Raw genomic sequence first — 17,131 nt, forward strand, 5'->3', positions numbered from 1 at the left:
CGAGTCCTGAAGGACACAGCTGCTAGACTGGGCCTGCGGCAGGTGGTGAGCGAACCAACACGAGGGAAAAACTTACTTGACCTCGTCCTCACCAATCTACCTGTCGCAAATGCATCTGTCCATGACAGTATTGGTAGGAGTGCCCACCGCGCAGTCCTCGTGGAGACGAAGTCCCGTCTTCGCACTGAGGACACCATCCAACGTGTTGTGTGGCACTACCACCGTGCTAAATGGGATAGATTCAGAACAGATCTAGCAGCTCAAAACTGGGCATCCATGAGGCGCTGTGGGCCATCAGCAGCAGCAGAATTGTATTCCAGCACAATCTGTAACCTCATGGCCCGGCATATTCCTCACTCTACCATTACCAACAAGCCAGGGGATCAACCCTGGTTCAATGAGGAGTGTAGAAGAGCATGCCAGGAGCAGCACCAGGCGTACCTAAAAATGAGGTGACAACCTGGTGAAGCTGCAACTCAGGACTACATGCATGCTAAACAGTGGAAGCAACATGCTATGGACAGAGCTAAGCGATTCCACAACCAACGGATCAGATCAAAGCTCTGCAGTCCTGCCACATCCAGTCGTGAATGGTGGTGGACAATTAAACAACTAACAGGAGGAGGAGGCTCTGCAAACATCCCCATTCTCAATGATGGCGGAGTCCAGCACGTGAGTGCAAAAGACAAGGCTGAAGCGTTTGCAACCATCTTCAGCCAGAAGTGCCGAGTGGATAATCCATCTCAGCCTCCTCCCGATATCCCCACCATCACGGAAGCCAGTCTTCGGCCAATTCGATTCACTCCACGTGATATCAAGAAACGGCTGAGTGCACTGGATACAGCAAAGGCTATGGGCCCCGACAACATCCCAGCTGTAGTGCTGAAGACTTGTGCTCCAGAACTAGCTGCGCCTCTAGCCAAGCTGTTCCAGTACAGCTACAACACTGGCATCCACCCGACAATGTGGAAAATTGCCCAGGTATGTCCTGTCCACAAAAAGCAGGACAAATCCAATCCGGCCAATTACCGCCCCATCAGTCTACTCTCAATCATCAGCAAAGTGATGGAAGGTGTCGTCGACAGTGCTATCAAGCAGCACTTACTCACCAATAACCTGCTCACCGATGCTCAGTTTGGGTTCCGCCAGGACCACTCGGCTCCAGACCTCATTACAGCCTTGGTCCAAACATGCACAAAAGAGCTGAATTCCAGAGGTGAGGTGAGAGTGACTGCCCTTGACATCAAGGCAGCATTTGACCGAGTGTGGCACCAAGGAGCCCTAGTAAAATTGAAGTCAATGGGAATCAGGGGGAAAACTCTCCAGTGGCTGGAGTCATACCTAGCACAAAGGAAGATGGTAGTGGTTGTTGGAGGCCAATCATCTCAGCCCCAGGGCATTGCTGCAGGAGTTCCTCAGGGCAGTGTCCGAGGCCCAACCATCTTCAGCTGCTTCATCAATGACCTTCCCTCCATCATAAGGTCAGAAATGGGGATGTTCGCTGATGACTGCACAGTGTTCAGTTCCATTCGCAACCCCTCAGATAATGAAGCAGTCCGAGCCTGCATGCAGCAAGACCTGGACAACATCCAGGCTTGGGCTGATAAGTGGCAAGTAACATTCGCGCCAGATAAGTGCCAGGCAATGACCATCTCCAACAAGAGAGAGTCTAACCACCTCCCCTTGACATTCAACGCCATTACCATCAACATCCTGGGGGTCACCATTGACCAGAAACTTAACTGGACCAGCCATATAAATACCGTGGCTACGAGAGCAGGTCAGAGGCTGGGTATTCTGCGGCGAGTGACTCACCTCCTGACTCCCCAAAGCCTTTCCACCATCTACAAGGCACAAGTCAGGAGTGTGATGGAATACTCTCCACTTGCCTGGATGAGTGCAGCTCCAACAACACTCAAGAAGCTCGACACCATCCAAGATAAAGCAGCCCGCTTGATTGGCACCCCATCCACCACCCTAAACATTCACTCCCTTCAGCACCGGTGCACTGTGGCTGCAGTGTGTACCATCCACAGGATGCACTGCAGCAACTCGCCAAGGCTTCTTCGACAGCACCTCCCAAACCCGCGACCTCTACCACCTAGAAGGACAAGAGCAGCAGGCACATGGGAACAACACCACCTGCACGTTCCCCTCCAAGTCACACACCATCCCGACTTGGAAATATATCGCCGTTCCTTCATTGTCGCTGGGTCAAAATCCTGGAACTCCCTTCCTAACAGCACTGTGGGAGAACCGTCACCACACGGACTGCAGCGGTTCAAGAAGGCGGCTCACTACCACCTTCTCGAGGGCAATTAGGGATGGGCAATAAATGCCGGCCTTGCCAGCGACGCCCACATCCCGTGAACGAATAAAAAAAAAACAAATATCTCTCACACACAAATAATACTGAACAGTCTCTTGAGGAGAGCACTAACCTATTATTTTTTGTATCATTGTTCTTTCAAAAAGTTCAGTGCAACAACTGTGAGCCATATCTTAATTACACCCATGACCCGATAATCCAATCATGCTGTCAAGGCTACTATATTTTGTAGGAAATCTACAATAACCCTATAGTATGGATGTTGAAAGGCAGTGGCAGAATAGTGCCTGTGGGCTATATCTCCATTTTCAGCACGTGGCACAACTCAATGGCTTTCTTTGCTCCTCATTCAATTGCAGGTAGAAGTACCTGCCTATATATTCTGGTGTGGTACTGGTGGGTAGGTGTTAGTGCAGCCTCACCAGCCTGGCATTCACCGGTTGCCCCTCCTCTTCTTCCCTCAAGAAACAAAAATAGAGGGGAAATTCATAGTGGGAGAGCCATTCTGCCCTGTCTGAAAATATGGGAGGAGGAGGAATGGTAGGCAGATGACAAAGGAGTTGGCAACAAAAATAATAAAATAAAAACAATGAAAATGATCAAAGAATAAGTTTTTACACCTGAAAATATTGATATCTGGCCCTTGAAATTTTCTACCCCTTCACCAGAACATCAATTTTATATGAGTGTGAATTTATTATTCAGTGCAAATGTGGTGGAAATGATGATAAACAGGGCACATGATCTTAATGTGGAGATGCCGGTGATGGACTGGGGTGGACAAATGTAAGGAGTCTTACAACACCAGGTTATAGTCCAACAGTTTTATTTGAAATCACAAGCTTTCGGAGGCTTCCTCCTTCGTCAGGTGAGTGTAGGGTTCCATAAAGGTATAGCATATATAGTCAGAGAACAATGCCTGGTGATGACAGATAACCTTTCTAACTGCCCGTTATCAAAGCAATCAAAGGAGTTGAATGGTGTTCAGACAGGGAAACATTACATACAAGACTACCGAATACACAAACGGTCACAACACAAAGACAGAGAGAGAGAGAGAGAGAGAGACACACACCCGAAAGGCAGAGAAAGAGATAGAATGACCAGTTGTATTAAAAACAGATAATTTTTTTTCACTGCTGGGGTTACATGTAGCGTGACATGAACCCAAGATCCCGGTTGAGGATGTCCTCATGGGTGCGGAACTTGGCGACAACGGATGAACGGACACCACGCAACAATCGCCAGACAGGAGGGTTCCCTCCCAGTCGGGGAACACTTCAGCAGTCAAGGATATTCAGCCTCCGATCTTCGGGTAAGCATTCTCTAAGGCGGCCTTCGAGACACACGACAACGCAAAATCGTCGAGCAGAAATTGATAGCCAAGTTCCGCACCCATGAGGACGGCCTCAACCGGGATCTTGGGTTCATGTCACGCTACATGTAACCCCACCAGAGAAAAAAAAGTTATCTGTTTTTAATACAACTGGTCATTCTATTTCTTTCTCTGCCTTTCGGGTGTGTCTCTTTCTCTCTCTCTGTCTTTGTGTTGTGACCGTTTGTGTATTCGGTAGTCTTGTATGTAATGTTTCCCTGTCTGAACACCATTCAACTCCTTTGATTGCTTTGATAACGGGCAGTTGGAAAGATTAACTGTAATCACCAGGCATTGTTCTCTGACTATATATGCTATACCTTTATGGAATCCTACACTCACCTGACGAAGGAGGAAGCCTCCGAAAGCTTATGATTTCAAATAAAACTGTTGGACTATAACCTGGTGTTGTAAGACTCCTTACACATGATCTTATGTTGTCATTTTCACCTCTTTGCATGGTTCTACTTAAAAACAGGCAGGCACTTCTCCCAACTGCCAGAAACGAGAATGGAAATGGGTAGGCGATAAAGAGATCCAAAATAATGGCTACCTGCCCAATTCTGCACTACTGCCGCCTGATTAGCACCCCAACATCAGGCAGCTAGTATCAGAAAATATCAGCTAGTATCTCAAAAGTGTACAATAGTTGGAATAATCTTCTCAAAAATCACAAATTTCATCTTCATATGGTTATATTCTGACAGATTTTGTTTATTTTTTTATTATTCGTTCATGGGATGTGGGCATCGCTGGCGAGGCCGGCATTTATTGCCCATCCCAAATTGCCCTTGAGAAGGTGGTGGTGAGCCGCCTTCTTGAACCGCTGCAGTCCGTGTGGTGACGGTTCTCCCACAGTGCTGTTAGGAAGGGAGTTCCAGGATTTTGACCCAGCGACGATGAAGGAACGGCGATATATTTCCAAGTTGGGATGGTGTGTGACTTGGAGGGGAACGTGCAGGTGGTGTTGTTCCCATGTGCCTGCTGCTCTTGTCCTTCTAGGTGGTAGAGGTCGCGGGTTTGGGAGTTGCTGCAGTGCATCCTGTAGATGGTACACACTGCAGCCACTGTGCGCCGGTGGTGAAGGGAGTGAATGTTTACGGTGGTGGATGGGGTGCCAATCAAGTAGGCTGCTTTATCTTGGATGGTGTCTAGCTTCTTGAGTGTTGTTGGAGCTGCACTCATCCAAGCAAGTGGAGAGTATTCCATCACACTCCTGACTTGTGCCTTATAGATGGTGGAAAGGCTTTGGGGAGTCAGGAGGTGAGTCACTCGCCGCAGAATACCCAGTCTTTGACCTGCTCTCGTAGCCACTGGTCCAGTTAAGTTTCTGGTCAATGGTGATCCCCAGGATGTTGATGGTGGGGGATTCGGCAATCGAAATGCCGTTGAATGTCAAGGGGAGGTGGTTAGATTCTCTCTTGTTGGAGATGGTCATTGCCTGGCACTTATCTGGCGCGAATGTTACTTGCCACTTATCAGCCCAAGCCTGGATGTTGTCCAGGTCTTGCTGCATGCGGGCTCAGACTGCTTCATTATTTGAGGGGTTGCGAATGGAACTGAACACTGTGCAATCATCAGCGAACATCCCCATTTCTGACCTTATGATGGAGGGAAGGTCATTGATGAAGCAGCTGAAGATGGTTGGGCCTAGGTCACTGCCCTGAGGAACTCCTGCAGCAATGTCCTGGGGCTGAGATGATTGGCCTCCAACAACCACTACCATCTTCCTTTGCGCTAGGTATGACTCCAGCCACTGGAGAGTTTTCCCCGATTCCCTGATTTTGTTTATTCAATTACTGTATTACGATGCAAAGCTAACCTGTAAACAGCAAGATCTAAGATGAATTGATTATTTTCTTCATCATCAATCAACGTGAAATCAATCCTGTAAAGAAAAATAAAAGTTATCCCATCAGTTTCTAAGCATACACCTTTTTCAACTAAGTCACGTAGCAGACTTCAACAACTGAGACAGACAGAGGTTTACTCAACTAATTTAGAATTATATGAATTAAACGTAATGAATGTGCGCATCAATGTGCAACCTGTTTTGCGTATGTTAAGATGATTAAATTGTGTTAAGACACAGACAAAGAAAATTGTTGCAGGAAAGTATTTTCTTAAATATATTCTGAAGACTAAAAGGCCCGGCTGATTTAGATTAGCTCAGATCCTTAAGACCCTAATTTTCTTCATGTGTCCAAGGTGAAAAAACAATTTTCATATGGGTAAATATTATTCCAAAAAGGAGATATTAATATTTCACATCATGCAATTTTACATGGGATAAAACCAACTTTCAAAAAAACTGTGGGGCCAAAATACCAATGGGCCCATTCCGTCGCCACAACTGCAGTGGAACAGAACCCACGGCCGCCCAAAGTGAAGGATACCAGGCACATAACGTCTTTAAGGATGCATCAGTGAGGCTCACCTCAACTGAAGCTCAGGAAGTTGGAGCGGCTCCACGCTGCTCTGGCATAGCAAATGCAGCCTGGGAACGGCCTTATAGGAAAAGAGTGGCCCCAACTCTGCAGCTCCCAAAGGAGCTACTGGATTATCCCTGCAAATTATCAATTCCCTCAAGGGCCGATTGCTTTCTCCCTCCAGCATTCTGGGGCCCGTATCAAAACCTACACTTACTCCCAGATCTGTCCATGGCTCCTGCTACCACAATTTCCCAGCCTTCTCTCCACAGGGCAAAATCGTAGCAGAACTGAGCTCCGCCCCATTTCACCCACCAAGCTCAAGAACACTCCACATGTCCACATTAAATGACATCTGCCATACATAGGCCAATTCTTGATATCAGTCAGGCAGTCTGACAGAACGGACATAGTGAAATACCTTTTGCTCTGGTTGCTTTCTCTGAGGACACCCCTATTTAGCTATTTCAGTTTCATTTTATTTTGAACCCTACTTCATCCTTAGGGGTATACAAGGCTTCCTTGTCCTTCAGTATTAATTTTAAAATAATCAATTTTTCTTCTGTATGACAGTTATTATTATCCAACAGCATATGTACCTTCCCCAAACTGTTCATCATAATTGAAAATTTAGCCGTGAAATTAGGTACCAACATAAATTATCACCTCAACAACTGAAATCTAATAATATGATAACTATTGCCCAGGTACCCTCCCACAGAGATCAAATATCTGGGGTAATTTTACAAGTCTGTGCTTCCAGCGAGGCACTTTGTCCGGTGGCAACACATATCAGAAATATCTATGTGTGCTACCCGTCATTTTCTTACTGTTCATTTTAAATGGTCGGAAAATGTGGGCAGCATATATATGAATTTTCGATATTTGCTGCTGGAGGGCATTGATAGCGTGCACTCATAAAATTACCTCTATTATTTCCAGATCACTATGAAGTACTAATAAATTATGTTCTTTGGTGCTATGTCTAACATGTTATTTTTTTTATTCGTTCATGGGATGGGGGCATCGCTGGCAAGGCCAGCATTTATTGCCCATCCCTCATAAATAATCAACAAGTAATTCAGTCTTAACTCCCTCTGCACTTGGCTGGCCCCTACTATACCACTTAATAGTAGCATAGTTAAAATTCCCATGATAATAATGTTACAGTTTACTGATGGTATTCTAATTTGTTCACAAAGTTCCCTGTTCTGTTCTACCTGTTGCCCTGGAGGCCATGCTCTTGCTGTGTCCAAATGGTTCAACTTCCTGCTGTTGATCAGTATCTTCCCTCTCAATCTGAATTACATCCTATTTTACAAATAAAATTACACATCCACCTTCGCAACCAACCTTTAACGGTATTTTGCAAGAATAGGTCGGGTCACAAATTGAATTAAAGCAAAATGTTGCAAGAAGACAGTACATTAACAGCCCACCTCACAGGTATCAATGCTGACTTCCAAGGTCTGGCTATAATATAGAAGGACTTCACAGGATATAAATCATGACACAGTTTGCTCATGTGTTTAGTTCCAATGGGAGATCTGAATTCTGTGCATTCACTAGGAGCTGTGTCTTCCACATACAACATCATATTGTAAGGGACTGCTAAAGACTGTTTCATCTAAAAGTTCTACCAATTATAGAGGTGTATATGAAATGCCACTTGTTTTTTTTAATCTGAAACCTATTCAATAATTTCCTCACACACATTAAGAGTTCCAACTATTTTACCGTTGGTTGAAAGCTAATCTTAATTAAAGCAGCAGTTAGATACAGCTACAGGATGAATTGTTAACATATGAATAGTATTAAAATTACTTTCAATTATGTCAGACATAAAAACTGGATTTTGACAGTAGAATAATTGTCACATACTTCGGCTCATTAACATTCAGGACTCGTCCCTCAGAGGTGATAAGTGTTCGCTGTGGTTTTTGTTTTTTCTGATTTCTGCAAAGAAAATATTAAATTCAATAAAGGCATTTGTATCTAATTAAACAAAGCTGTTCAATACAAATTTTAAAAATCCCAGAACATTGATTTTTATCCTCTCATTTCTTCCCTCCTCTCTGGCAAGTGATGACCCTTACTTGGTACGCTGTTTCACAGGCACCAGCAGCCCTCACTACCTCACCCAAATGCCCATTCCCTACTAGTAAGCATACACAGCAAATGTTGGTAAACTATTTAACCAATTCTATCAAAACCCAACATTTTCATCTGTGTTCTTTCGAGAAGGGATGATTGGACGGGAATTAGCAACAAGAACCCTGGCTGATTTTTTTAATTCTCCCAAGCATGGGGATAGTGAGGCCTATAATAGTGTCTTCATTGCCAGTTTGCCAACTCAACACTAACCAGGGATCAGAACATGGGGAATTCCTGGCCTGATGGGCTCACTACTCTATCATGTGGTGTAGTTGCTTACTGAACCATCAAGGGGTTCCCAAGCATGTATTTTTAAAGCCAGTTCTTACAGTGCACAGTGAAGATTGGCATGATTTAAATTGCAATATTAAATAAAGATGAATATACAGAAATGAATTTACACGTTCTGCTTTATCAGTGTTCAGTATCTGAGATTACTATGACTAACACAAAGAGATTAGAATTGTTATAATAAAAAAGGACTACTTTCAATATTAAACAAACATCCATAATAACCAATAAACAAGCCACCACAACACAATATTCTTTTAATTACTGTCTGCCTACTTTCAAAACTTGTTTTGTGCAACTTGACCAATCTTTGGAGAAGACCGTTTTTATTCCATTCGAGGAAGGAGAATTAAGTAACCTTATGCAGGCATAAAAATACCGAACAACCAACAGCCCCAAAAAAAATGAGAGTGAAATTTGTTGAAAAGTATTTCACAAGTACAAATGTGATTAGAAGAAAGACGCACAAAGACATGAAAGCACACATTTAAGTTAGAAATGCATTTCTGAATAATTCACTTAGAAGTTTTTTTTGATTTTTAAATGGGCCAGAAAAACACAAGTAAGTTAACAGCCCCTCCACCAATAAAGAGATGCAGTGTGTTGTTTTAGCCAGTGTTCATGAAAATAAAATATGCTTTAAAAAGGATATCCAGGACAGCAGAAGTGGCGCTCAGTGCCCCTTAGATTGGGGAGGGAGGGGGGGCGTGGGAGAGTTGGGTGAGGGGAAGCAGTAAAAATAAAAATCGGCTGGGATTCCCACTTCTGGTCATTATCCAGCAACTCCTGCAAGAAGTGCATGTGTGGGCACTGAGTGAGGATAATATTAGGTTCAGCTACAGTTCCCTGTGATTAAACAGTCTGCCAGTATATTGTGTCCACACTCACACATGAAGAATGGCTATTTAGGTAACGTACTGGAGGGCAGCTGGTGCCCATGGAACCTTAGTCAGTAAGGAGACAAGAGATGAATTACCAGAAAAAGGAAGGGAAAAAAAACAATAATGGATACATGTAGTTCTTCATAGAAAAACAAAAACAGGATACACTGAAACAAACTTTTCAAGCTCCAAGGGCTCCCTGTGCCCTAGTGAATTAATTTTATTCCAGTTAATCGAAACCTATTTTTCTCACTAAATCCTCAGAGCAAGCAGATATTTGGAAATTAAAAACATATTCATTAATTATTTTTCAGACAACATTGGACTTCATAAACAAATATATTACAACCTATTTCCTGAATCTTGGGCAAATCACTTTAAAGTAATTAAGAAGTGGAGTAGCTGTTTGGCAAAGCAATCTTTTTACTAATAGCAATGTTACTTGTCCTTGTCTTTAGCTTTCCGCATCTTTTCAATGTATCTATGGGCCTCCAGTCTGGATTCAGGAGTATACTGTGAAGGTTCCTCCCAGAATTTCTTGTTCATTTCATCTTCATCTGTATTCTTTTGGTCTTTATCCTCTTCCCCATCGCTGTTGCTTTGATTATTCTCTGTGTTCTGTGTTTGGTCAAGTCTAACCAAAAGAGGAAAATGGGACTTGAACAACTGCAGTCTTTAGAACTATACACTACACTAAACAAAAAAGAAACACATAAACCATTTTCATAAAATACCAAGAATATACTGTTTCACACACACTATTGATATCAGTATACCCCTGTCCATCAAAACTAGGATTTTGCTTCTTTTGCCCAGCTTTCTCATTATTCTCTTTCTCTTCTAAATTCTTCTGCGCTTCTTCTTTTTCCTTGGTTCGTTTCAGGATATAAGCCTGCTGTTGCTCTAGGATTTGTTGTTGTACTATTGGATAATCCTGCAGCGCCTGGATCTGTTCAGAACGAGTGATTTCTTTTCCATCTAACCACTGCAGACCAAGAAGTAACAAGAGTAGAGTGGTCACAACCACAATTTGGGTCAAGATTAATATTCCTGTAAATGTGTAAGATCTAGCAGAGACACAGCAACAGCAACCAAATTATGTCCAATGAAAATGCTACATTATCTACATTTGGTAAAGTCTCTCTCATTCTTTGTTTAACGTTTATCCTCCAGATACAAAAGGATGTTTGCCATTGGCTACATGTGGGGAAATCACTTTGGACACTAGTTGTTTAACAAAATTGTGCCTTGAATAGATCTCTGTTGTATACCAAGCCCTACTCTAAGATGCATCTTCAGTTCGTTATTCAGAGCAAGCAGATTGAACCTTGGAACGAGAAGAGCACTGACAAAGTAGAAAAAAAAGCCAAGCCACAAAAGTCAAATAGATGAATGAAGGTTGGGCCAGAGCAGAGTTTTATATAGAGAGACTGAAATTATATTCTAGGCTGTCATGTCATCACTATGATACTTGGCAAAGATACATGTTGCTGCCTTGCAGATGATACCAAAATTAGACCTCTACATGCTGATTTAAGAATTGGCCAGCACATAGGTACAGTGAGATCAACTTTTGCTGCCTCATGTGAGAACCAGTGAGGGCCTCAGATTCTCTGATCACTCTGCCAGAGCTGGTGTAGGTTGGTGCCAGCCCCAGCCTTTCTGCTAAACTGGGAAGAATTCTCAAGTTTGGGGAAGTTATGCACAGTGGAAAGAAATGTTGTGGAATTCAATTGTTAAATTGGCACTTAACCCAAATTTCAAAGCTAAGGCTTGGGATAGACTGCCAGATATTTTGGGTCGACGGGTGGTGGGGGGGGGGGGATCAATCTGATCCAGAGAGACCTCTGAGTCCATAGTTCAATTGTAAACAATTTTACAACACCAAGTTATAGTCCAGCAATTTTATTTTAAATTCACAAGCTTTCGGAGATTTTCTCCTTCCTCAGGCAAATGTTTCAAGATCTCGAAACATTTGCCTGAGGAAGGAGAAAATCTCCGAAAGCTTGTGAATTTAAAATAAAATTGCTGGACTATAACTTGGTGTTGTAAAATTGTTTACAATTGTCAACCCCAGTCCATCACCGGCATCTCCACATCATCCATAGTTCAAGATAGCATCAGTGAAAACAGCTTAAGAATTGTTATGAATTAAACACATCAACTAAGTCAGATTTCAACCATATTATCTCTTTGTGAGTCCAGAAGGTACCCGAGATTTATAGCAAAAACAATTAAAATTCAAAAATATTTGTGCAGTGGGAGACCAACAACCTTTTATATAGCATGAAAAATGACATGACCAACCAAGCAAAATTGTCCAAAAGTGATTTCCCTATATGTAATGGCCAACAGCTTATGTACGTGAAATTTGCAGGGCTATGGGGAAAGAGCAGCGGAGTGGGATTAATTGGATAGCTCTTTCAAAGAACGGACACAAGCACATTGGGCCGAATGGCCTCCTTCTGTACTGTATGATTCTACGCTTACACCATTTTAACAGTACTCAGTTACATAATGGTGACAAACAAATAGAACCAATAAACTATAGATTATCTGACACAAAGCTGTTAATTAATTTAAACAGAATAATCTAATCTCATAGTTCTGTGGACATCTAAAGTTTCACACTCAGTTTAACTGCTTGAATGAAACACAATCTTACAACTCATTAGCAATTTATTACCAAATATTTGTACTTTTAAAACCTCACACTTCCAGCCACTTCAATCCCTGATGCACATTCAAGAATCCTAATCCTTTACAAAGACCATGAATGTTAATCAAAAAATGTTAAAATACAAGAAATTTAAAACACCAGCACGTGAAAGAAAAGCAATGACCTCCTAACCTTCAGCTGTGGGAGTGTAGCAATCACAAACTTCCTGTAATCCTCAAACTCACAACAGGGGTTTCCAACCAAAAAAAGCTCTTGCAGGTGAACATTAAGTTTGAGTGATTCCACGCTGGTCAGTTCGCCCACAAAGTTAACTGTTAGGTCAAGTTTCTGCAAAAACTCACACCCTGTAGAGGAAGGAGAACTGAGAGATTTATTTTAGAGGTTTTCATTTTTAAAACTGAGGCTAGTGGTAAGAATATTAAATTGAATAAATATACTAAAAGTAAAATGCGCTATTGCTCCAAATAAGCCATCTGAGTTATTCAGAAAAATCAAAGTCATACATCAATTTAATCTGCATTTGCAGAAGGTCTAATTATTCTGCTTCATTCATATGGCCCTGGAGATCCCAGAGATGCCAATGCTGAAACTATAAAAATACTGAGATTTATACCTACTAAAGAGAGAAATCGGCAGGGGGTGGGGGGCATGCAATAGTCAGAAGGGTCCACGGGAAGTAGAACCTTCCCTGACAACGTAGGGTCTAGGGGAAAGAGGCTCTCCAGTAGTGGGGTCTAAGGCAAAACCTCCAAAATCTCTATTTTTGGTTACTGAGAGGGTGAGAACAGTACGGGACTACAAGAGGTTCAATTGCCAAGAGACGCTTCTGTAGAAACAACAGAGGTTAGCAAAAAGATTTGCTCGGAGATCAGTAAAGAGATAATGAAGAGCAGTAAAGATCTAAGATTGCGAAAGATAAGGAGATTGGAGAAAGATACAGTTACTAGCAAAAAAGGGTGATCAAGTAGATGAGAGAACTACAGATAAAAAAAAAATTAACAAAGTGGATTGACTTATACTTTCTTGAATTTTAGCTCTGTATAACATGAAAATAAAGGAAATAATCATTATATAACACAGCCAGACAACTCCAACTTGCAAAGCATCAGACTAATTAACAATTGTCTTAGAGAGAATAAAATAAAGGCTTCCCAAGTTCTCTTGTTCATGGGTCTTCCCTTTTTGAAAAAAATTAGAACACAAAGTTGGAGTTGGGTGGAAATTGCACACTTTAAATCTCTTAAAAGCACTTCTTGCACATATGCGGGATTTCAAATTATAAACTCGGAGAAACACCAAGGAAACTCAGAGATTCCAAATTGAGCTCAAAATTCTGGAGTCTCCATATTAAATAGGGCAGTTTAGGATCTCTGCATTCCCTTCAAGGTACACAAAGGTACCGAATGCATGTGACCCCAGAGTAAGGAATGTGCTACTGCCAGTTCCTACATCCCACCCATCTATACTTTCCATTATTCTATGGAAAAATTCTTCCAGGTCATAACCTTGACAAATCATGTTGACTATTTCTGATTGGTCCATGCCCTAAGTATCCATTTATTTTATTTCCAATAATGGTGTCTAGTAATTTTCCTATTACCAATGTAAGACTAACCAGTTGATAGCTGCCTGGTTTATCCCTTTCCTCCCTTCTGAATAGAGGTGTAACATTTGCCATCCTCCAATCCTTTGGTACAGCTCTTGTCTCTAATGAATTACTCACTAACTGCCTTCAGTATTCTAGAGCATATACCATCTGGTCCTGGACACCTCAATTTTTAGCACCCTCAGCCCCTTAAGAACCATTTCTTTATTAATCAATTTATCTATTGGTTATCTTTCTTTCCTTAGCCTTTGAACATTTCCTTTATTGGTATGTTTCCTATGTGTTCAGTTGTGGTTTGTTGCTATTTAATTATGAGCCGAGATTTTCCATCCCTCCTCTGCCCAAAAAAATCAGTAAAATTATGACAGGTGGGGGTAGAAAATAAGTCGGAGACTTACTCTGCCAATCTCGTCCATTTTTATGGCTGTCCAAATTCCCACCAGAAGAATCAAAAATGCGTCCACCCATATATAGGAATGATATTCACATTATGTATTTTCCATCATGTACCATAGCACAAGGCACCAAGGATGCCTGTTTGGCTCGGTGTCCAGTGTTGCTATGCATGATGGAGGAGGGTATGAAAGGGCCAAAATGTAAATGCAATCAATTGCAGAACACTTAGGCCCCCTTTTAAAAAAATATTTAACCAGCAGCAGGGGCCAACAGCTGCACTATGCTGTGGCTATAACACTGCCTCGACAGGGGTCAGGTGTGCTTCCTTGCATAGGCAGAAGACCTTCCCTGCTGCACTTTCACCAGTGTTATAGCCTAGCAGAAGACCTAGGCTATAATGTTTCAACAAATCAGGTACAACTGTGACATAGACTTTGCATGTGTGATACCGACACACAAGATGCAAGACTTTTATTTATATACTAGCAGCCATCCTGTGCTTATGGTGACTTATAGGAACATAGGAATATAGGAACAGGAGTAGGCCATTCAGCACCTCGAGCCTGCTCCGCCATTTGTTAAGATTATGGCTGATCTGTGATCTAACTCCATATACCTACCTGCCTTTGGCCCATATCCCTTAATACCTTTGGTTGCCAAAAAGCTATCTATCTCAGATTTAAATTTAGCAATTGAGCTAGCATCAATTGCCGTTTGCGGAAGAGAGTTCCAAACTTCTACCACCCTTTGTGTGTAGAAATGTTTTCTAATCTCACTCCTGAGAAGTCTGGCTCTAATTTTTAGATTGTGCCCCCTACTTCTAGAATCCCCAACCAGCAGAAATAGTTTCTCTCTATCCACCCTATCTGTTCCCCTTAATATCTTATAAACTTCGATCAGATCACCCCTTAACCTTCGAAACTCCAGAGAATACAACCCCAATTTGTGTAATCTCTCCTTGAAGTCCGGGTATCATTCTAGTAAACCTACGCTGCACTCCCTCCAAGGCCAATATGTCCTTCCGAAGGTGCGGTGCTGTTGGCCAGAGGCTGCAGAAGACTGCTGAGCTGAATTCAAAGTGCTAACAAAGACACTGACCTTTTGAACTGAGGTGACCTGGAGTTCAGTCACTGGTCTGAACTGGCCAGAACCGGTTTGAATTCGTTCCACTTCTTACAGAGACAAAGAAATGGTGTGCTACCTGAGCCCTTGGAACAGAGCCAATCAGGGGATGACATCGGTCACTCCAGCAACTCTGAGCCAACCGGAGAAGACAGCATTGTTCGAAAAGACAGACTTGGGGAATAAAAACTGAAGAGTTGCTGGCTTGGGGTCAGTGTATGTCTTTGTTTGTTTGTAAGTGAGAGAGAGAGAGAGAGAGAGAGAGAGAGAGAGAGTGTGTGTGTGTGTGTGTGTGTGTGTGTGTGTGTGTGTGTGTTTTTGTTGGTGTGTCTTTGTTTGTGAAGGAGACTCTGGGAGACTCTGGAAACTAACCCTCGTGGAAGTAGGAACCTTGCGTCAGGGACGTAAAGACTGCGTCAAGGACGTGGAGACGACGTCGGGAGTAAGAGGGAGAATTGCCTGGCCAGCAGCGTCTCTCTTTTCCGGGTAACATAATATCCTTTCTATTCTGGGACCACTCTGGGAGTATTAATAGGAAACCTAGTGGGTGTGCGTTTAAAGCCTGATACTCGGGGAGTATTAATAGAGAAACCTAGTGGGTGTGCGTTTAAATCCTAGTTTGAGTATAAACCTGTATAACCTGCTGTAAACTACATGCCTATATCTAACTAGACGTATAAGCGGTATGTACATGATCTAATAACGTTAATAAAGCGAATTGAGAATTAAGAGAGAATTGACTCTTCCTCTGTGTACTAAGCTAAAACCGTTAACCGGTGACTTCCGGTCAACAGTGCCCAGAACTGCTCACAGTACTCCAGGTGTGGTCTAACCAGGGTTTTGTATAGCTGCAGCATAAGTTCTGTCCCCTTGTACTCTTGTAAGGAGTCTTACAACACCAGGTTATAGTCCAACAGCTTTATTTAAAATCACAAGCTTTCGGAGGTTTCCTCCTTCGTCACCTACCCACTATCCCTACTCTCGGTCGCCTTTCGCTCAGCCAACTTCCTAACCAAGTCCGTACTTTTCCCTCGATTCCATGGGCTTCGATCTTAGCTAACAGTCTCTTGTGGGACCTTATCAAATGCCTTCTGGAAGTCCATATAAATAACATCCATTGACATTCCCCTGTCCACTACTTTAGTCAACTCTTCAAAAAATGGCACGACCTACCTTTCACAAATCCATGCTGGCTCTGCCTGATTAACTGAAAATTCTCGGTGTTCAGTCACCCCATCCTTAATTATGGACTCCAGCATTTTCCCCACAACAGATATTAGGCTAACTGGTCTATAATTCCTTGGTTTCCCTCTCTCTCCTTTCTTAAAAAGCGGAGTGACATGTGCAATTTTCCAATCTGGAGGGACAGTTCCTGAATCTAGAGAACTTTGAAAGATTATAGTTAGGGCATCTGCAATGTGCTCACCTACTTCCTTTAAAACCCTGGGATGGAAACCATCTGGTCCTGGGGATTTGTCACTCTTTAGTGCTATTATTTTCTTCATTACTGTTGCTTTACTTATGTTAATTTTATCGAGTCCCTGTCCCCGATTCAATATTAGTTTTCTTGGGATTTCTGGCATGCTAGCCTCTTTTTCGATTGTAAATACTGACGCAAAGTAATTGTTCAACATGTCTGCCATTTCCCCATTGTCAATGACAATATCCCATCTTTCAGTTTTTAAGGGGCCAACGCTGCTCCTGACCACCCTCTTTTTCCTAATGTAACTACAAAAGCTCTTCGTATTGGTTTTGATATCCCTTGCAAGTTTCTTTTCATACTCTCTTTTTGTAGCTCTTACTATCTGTTTTGTGACCTTTTGTTGATCTTCGGATCTTTCCTATTTGCCATGACCTGTGCCATTTTT

At 42.4% G+C, this 17,131-nt stretch overlaps 1 protein-coding gene across 2 annotated transcripts in view; it reads right to left on the minus strand.

The window, feature by feature from the left end:
- The window catches only part of dnaaf11 (dynein axonemal assembly factor 11), a 60,454-nt gene that overhangs the window by 21,927 nt on the left and 21,396 nt on the right, over window positions 1-17,131 (minus strand). For both annotated transcript variants that reach the window (XM_067979767.1, XM_067979768.1), the window contains exons 4-8: window positions 12,311-12,483; window positions 10,236-10,444; window positions 9,902-10,093; window positions 8,015-8,089; window positions 5,527-5,592 (exon numbers count right to left, since the gene is read on the minus strand). In XM_067979767.1, the coding sequence (XP_067835868.1) occupies window positions 5,527-5,592; window positions 8,015-8,089; window positions 9,902-10,093; window positions 10,236-10,444; window positions 12,311-12,483 (715 nt within the window). The remainder of the gene's footprint in view (window positions 1-5,526; window positions 5,593-8,014; window positions 8,090-9,901; window positions 10,094-10,235; window positions 10,445-12,310; window positions 12,484-17,131) is intronic.

This window comes from Heptranchias perlo, chromosome 3, assembly GCF_035084215.1.
Source record: "Heptranchias perlo isolate sHepPer1 chromosome 3, sHepPer1.hap1, whole genome shotgun sequence".
Classification (NCBI taxonomy): domain Eukaryota; kingdom Metazoa; phylum Chordata; class Chondrichthyes; order Hexanchiformes; family Hexanchidae; genus Heptranchias; species Heptranchias perlo.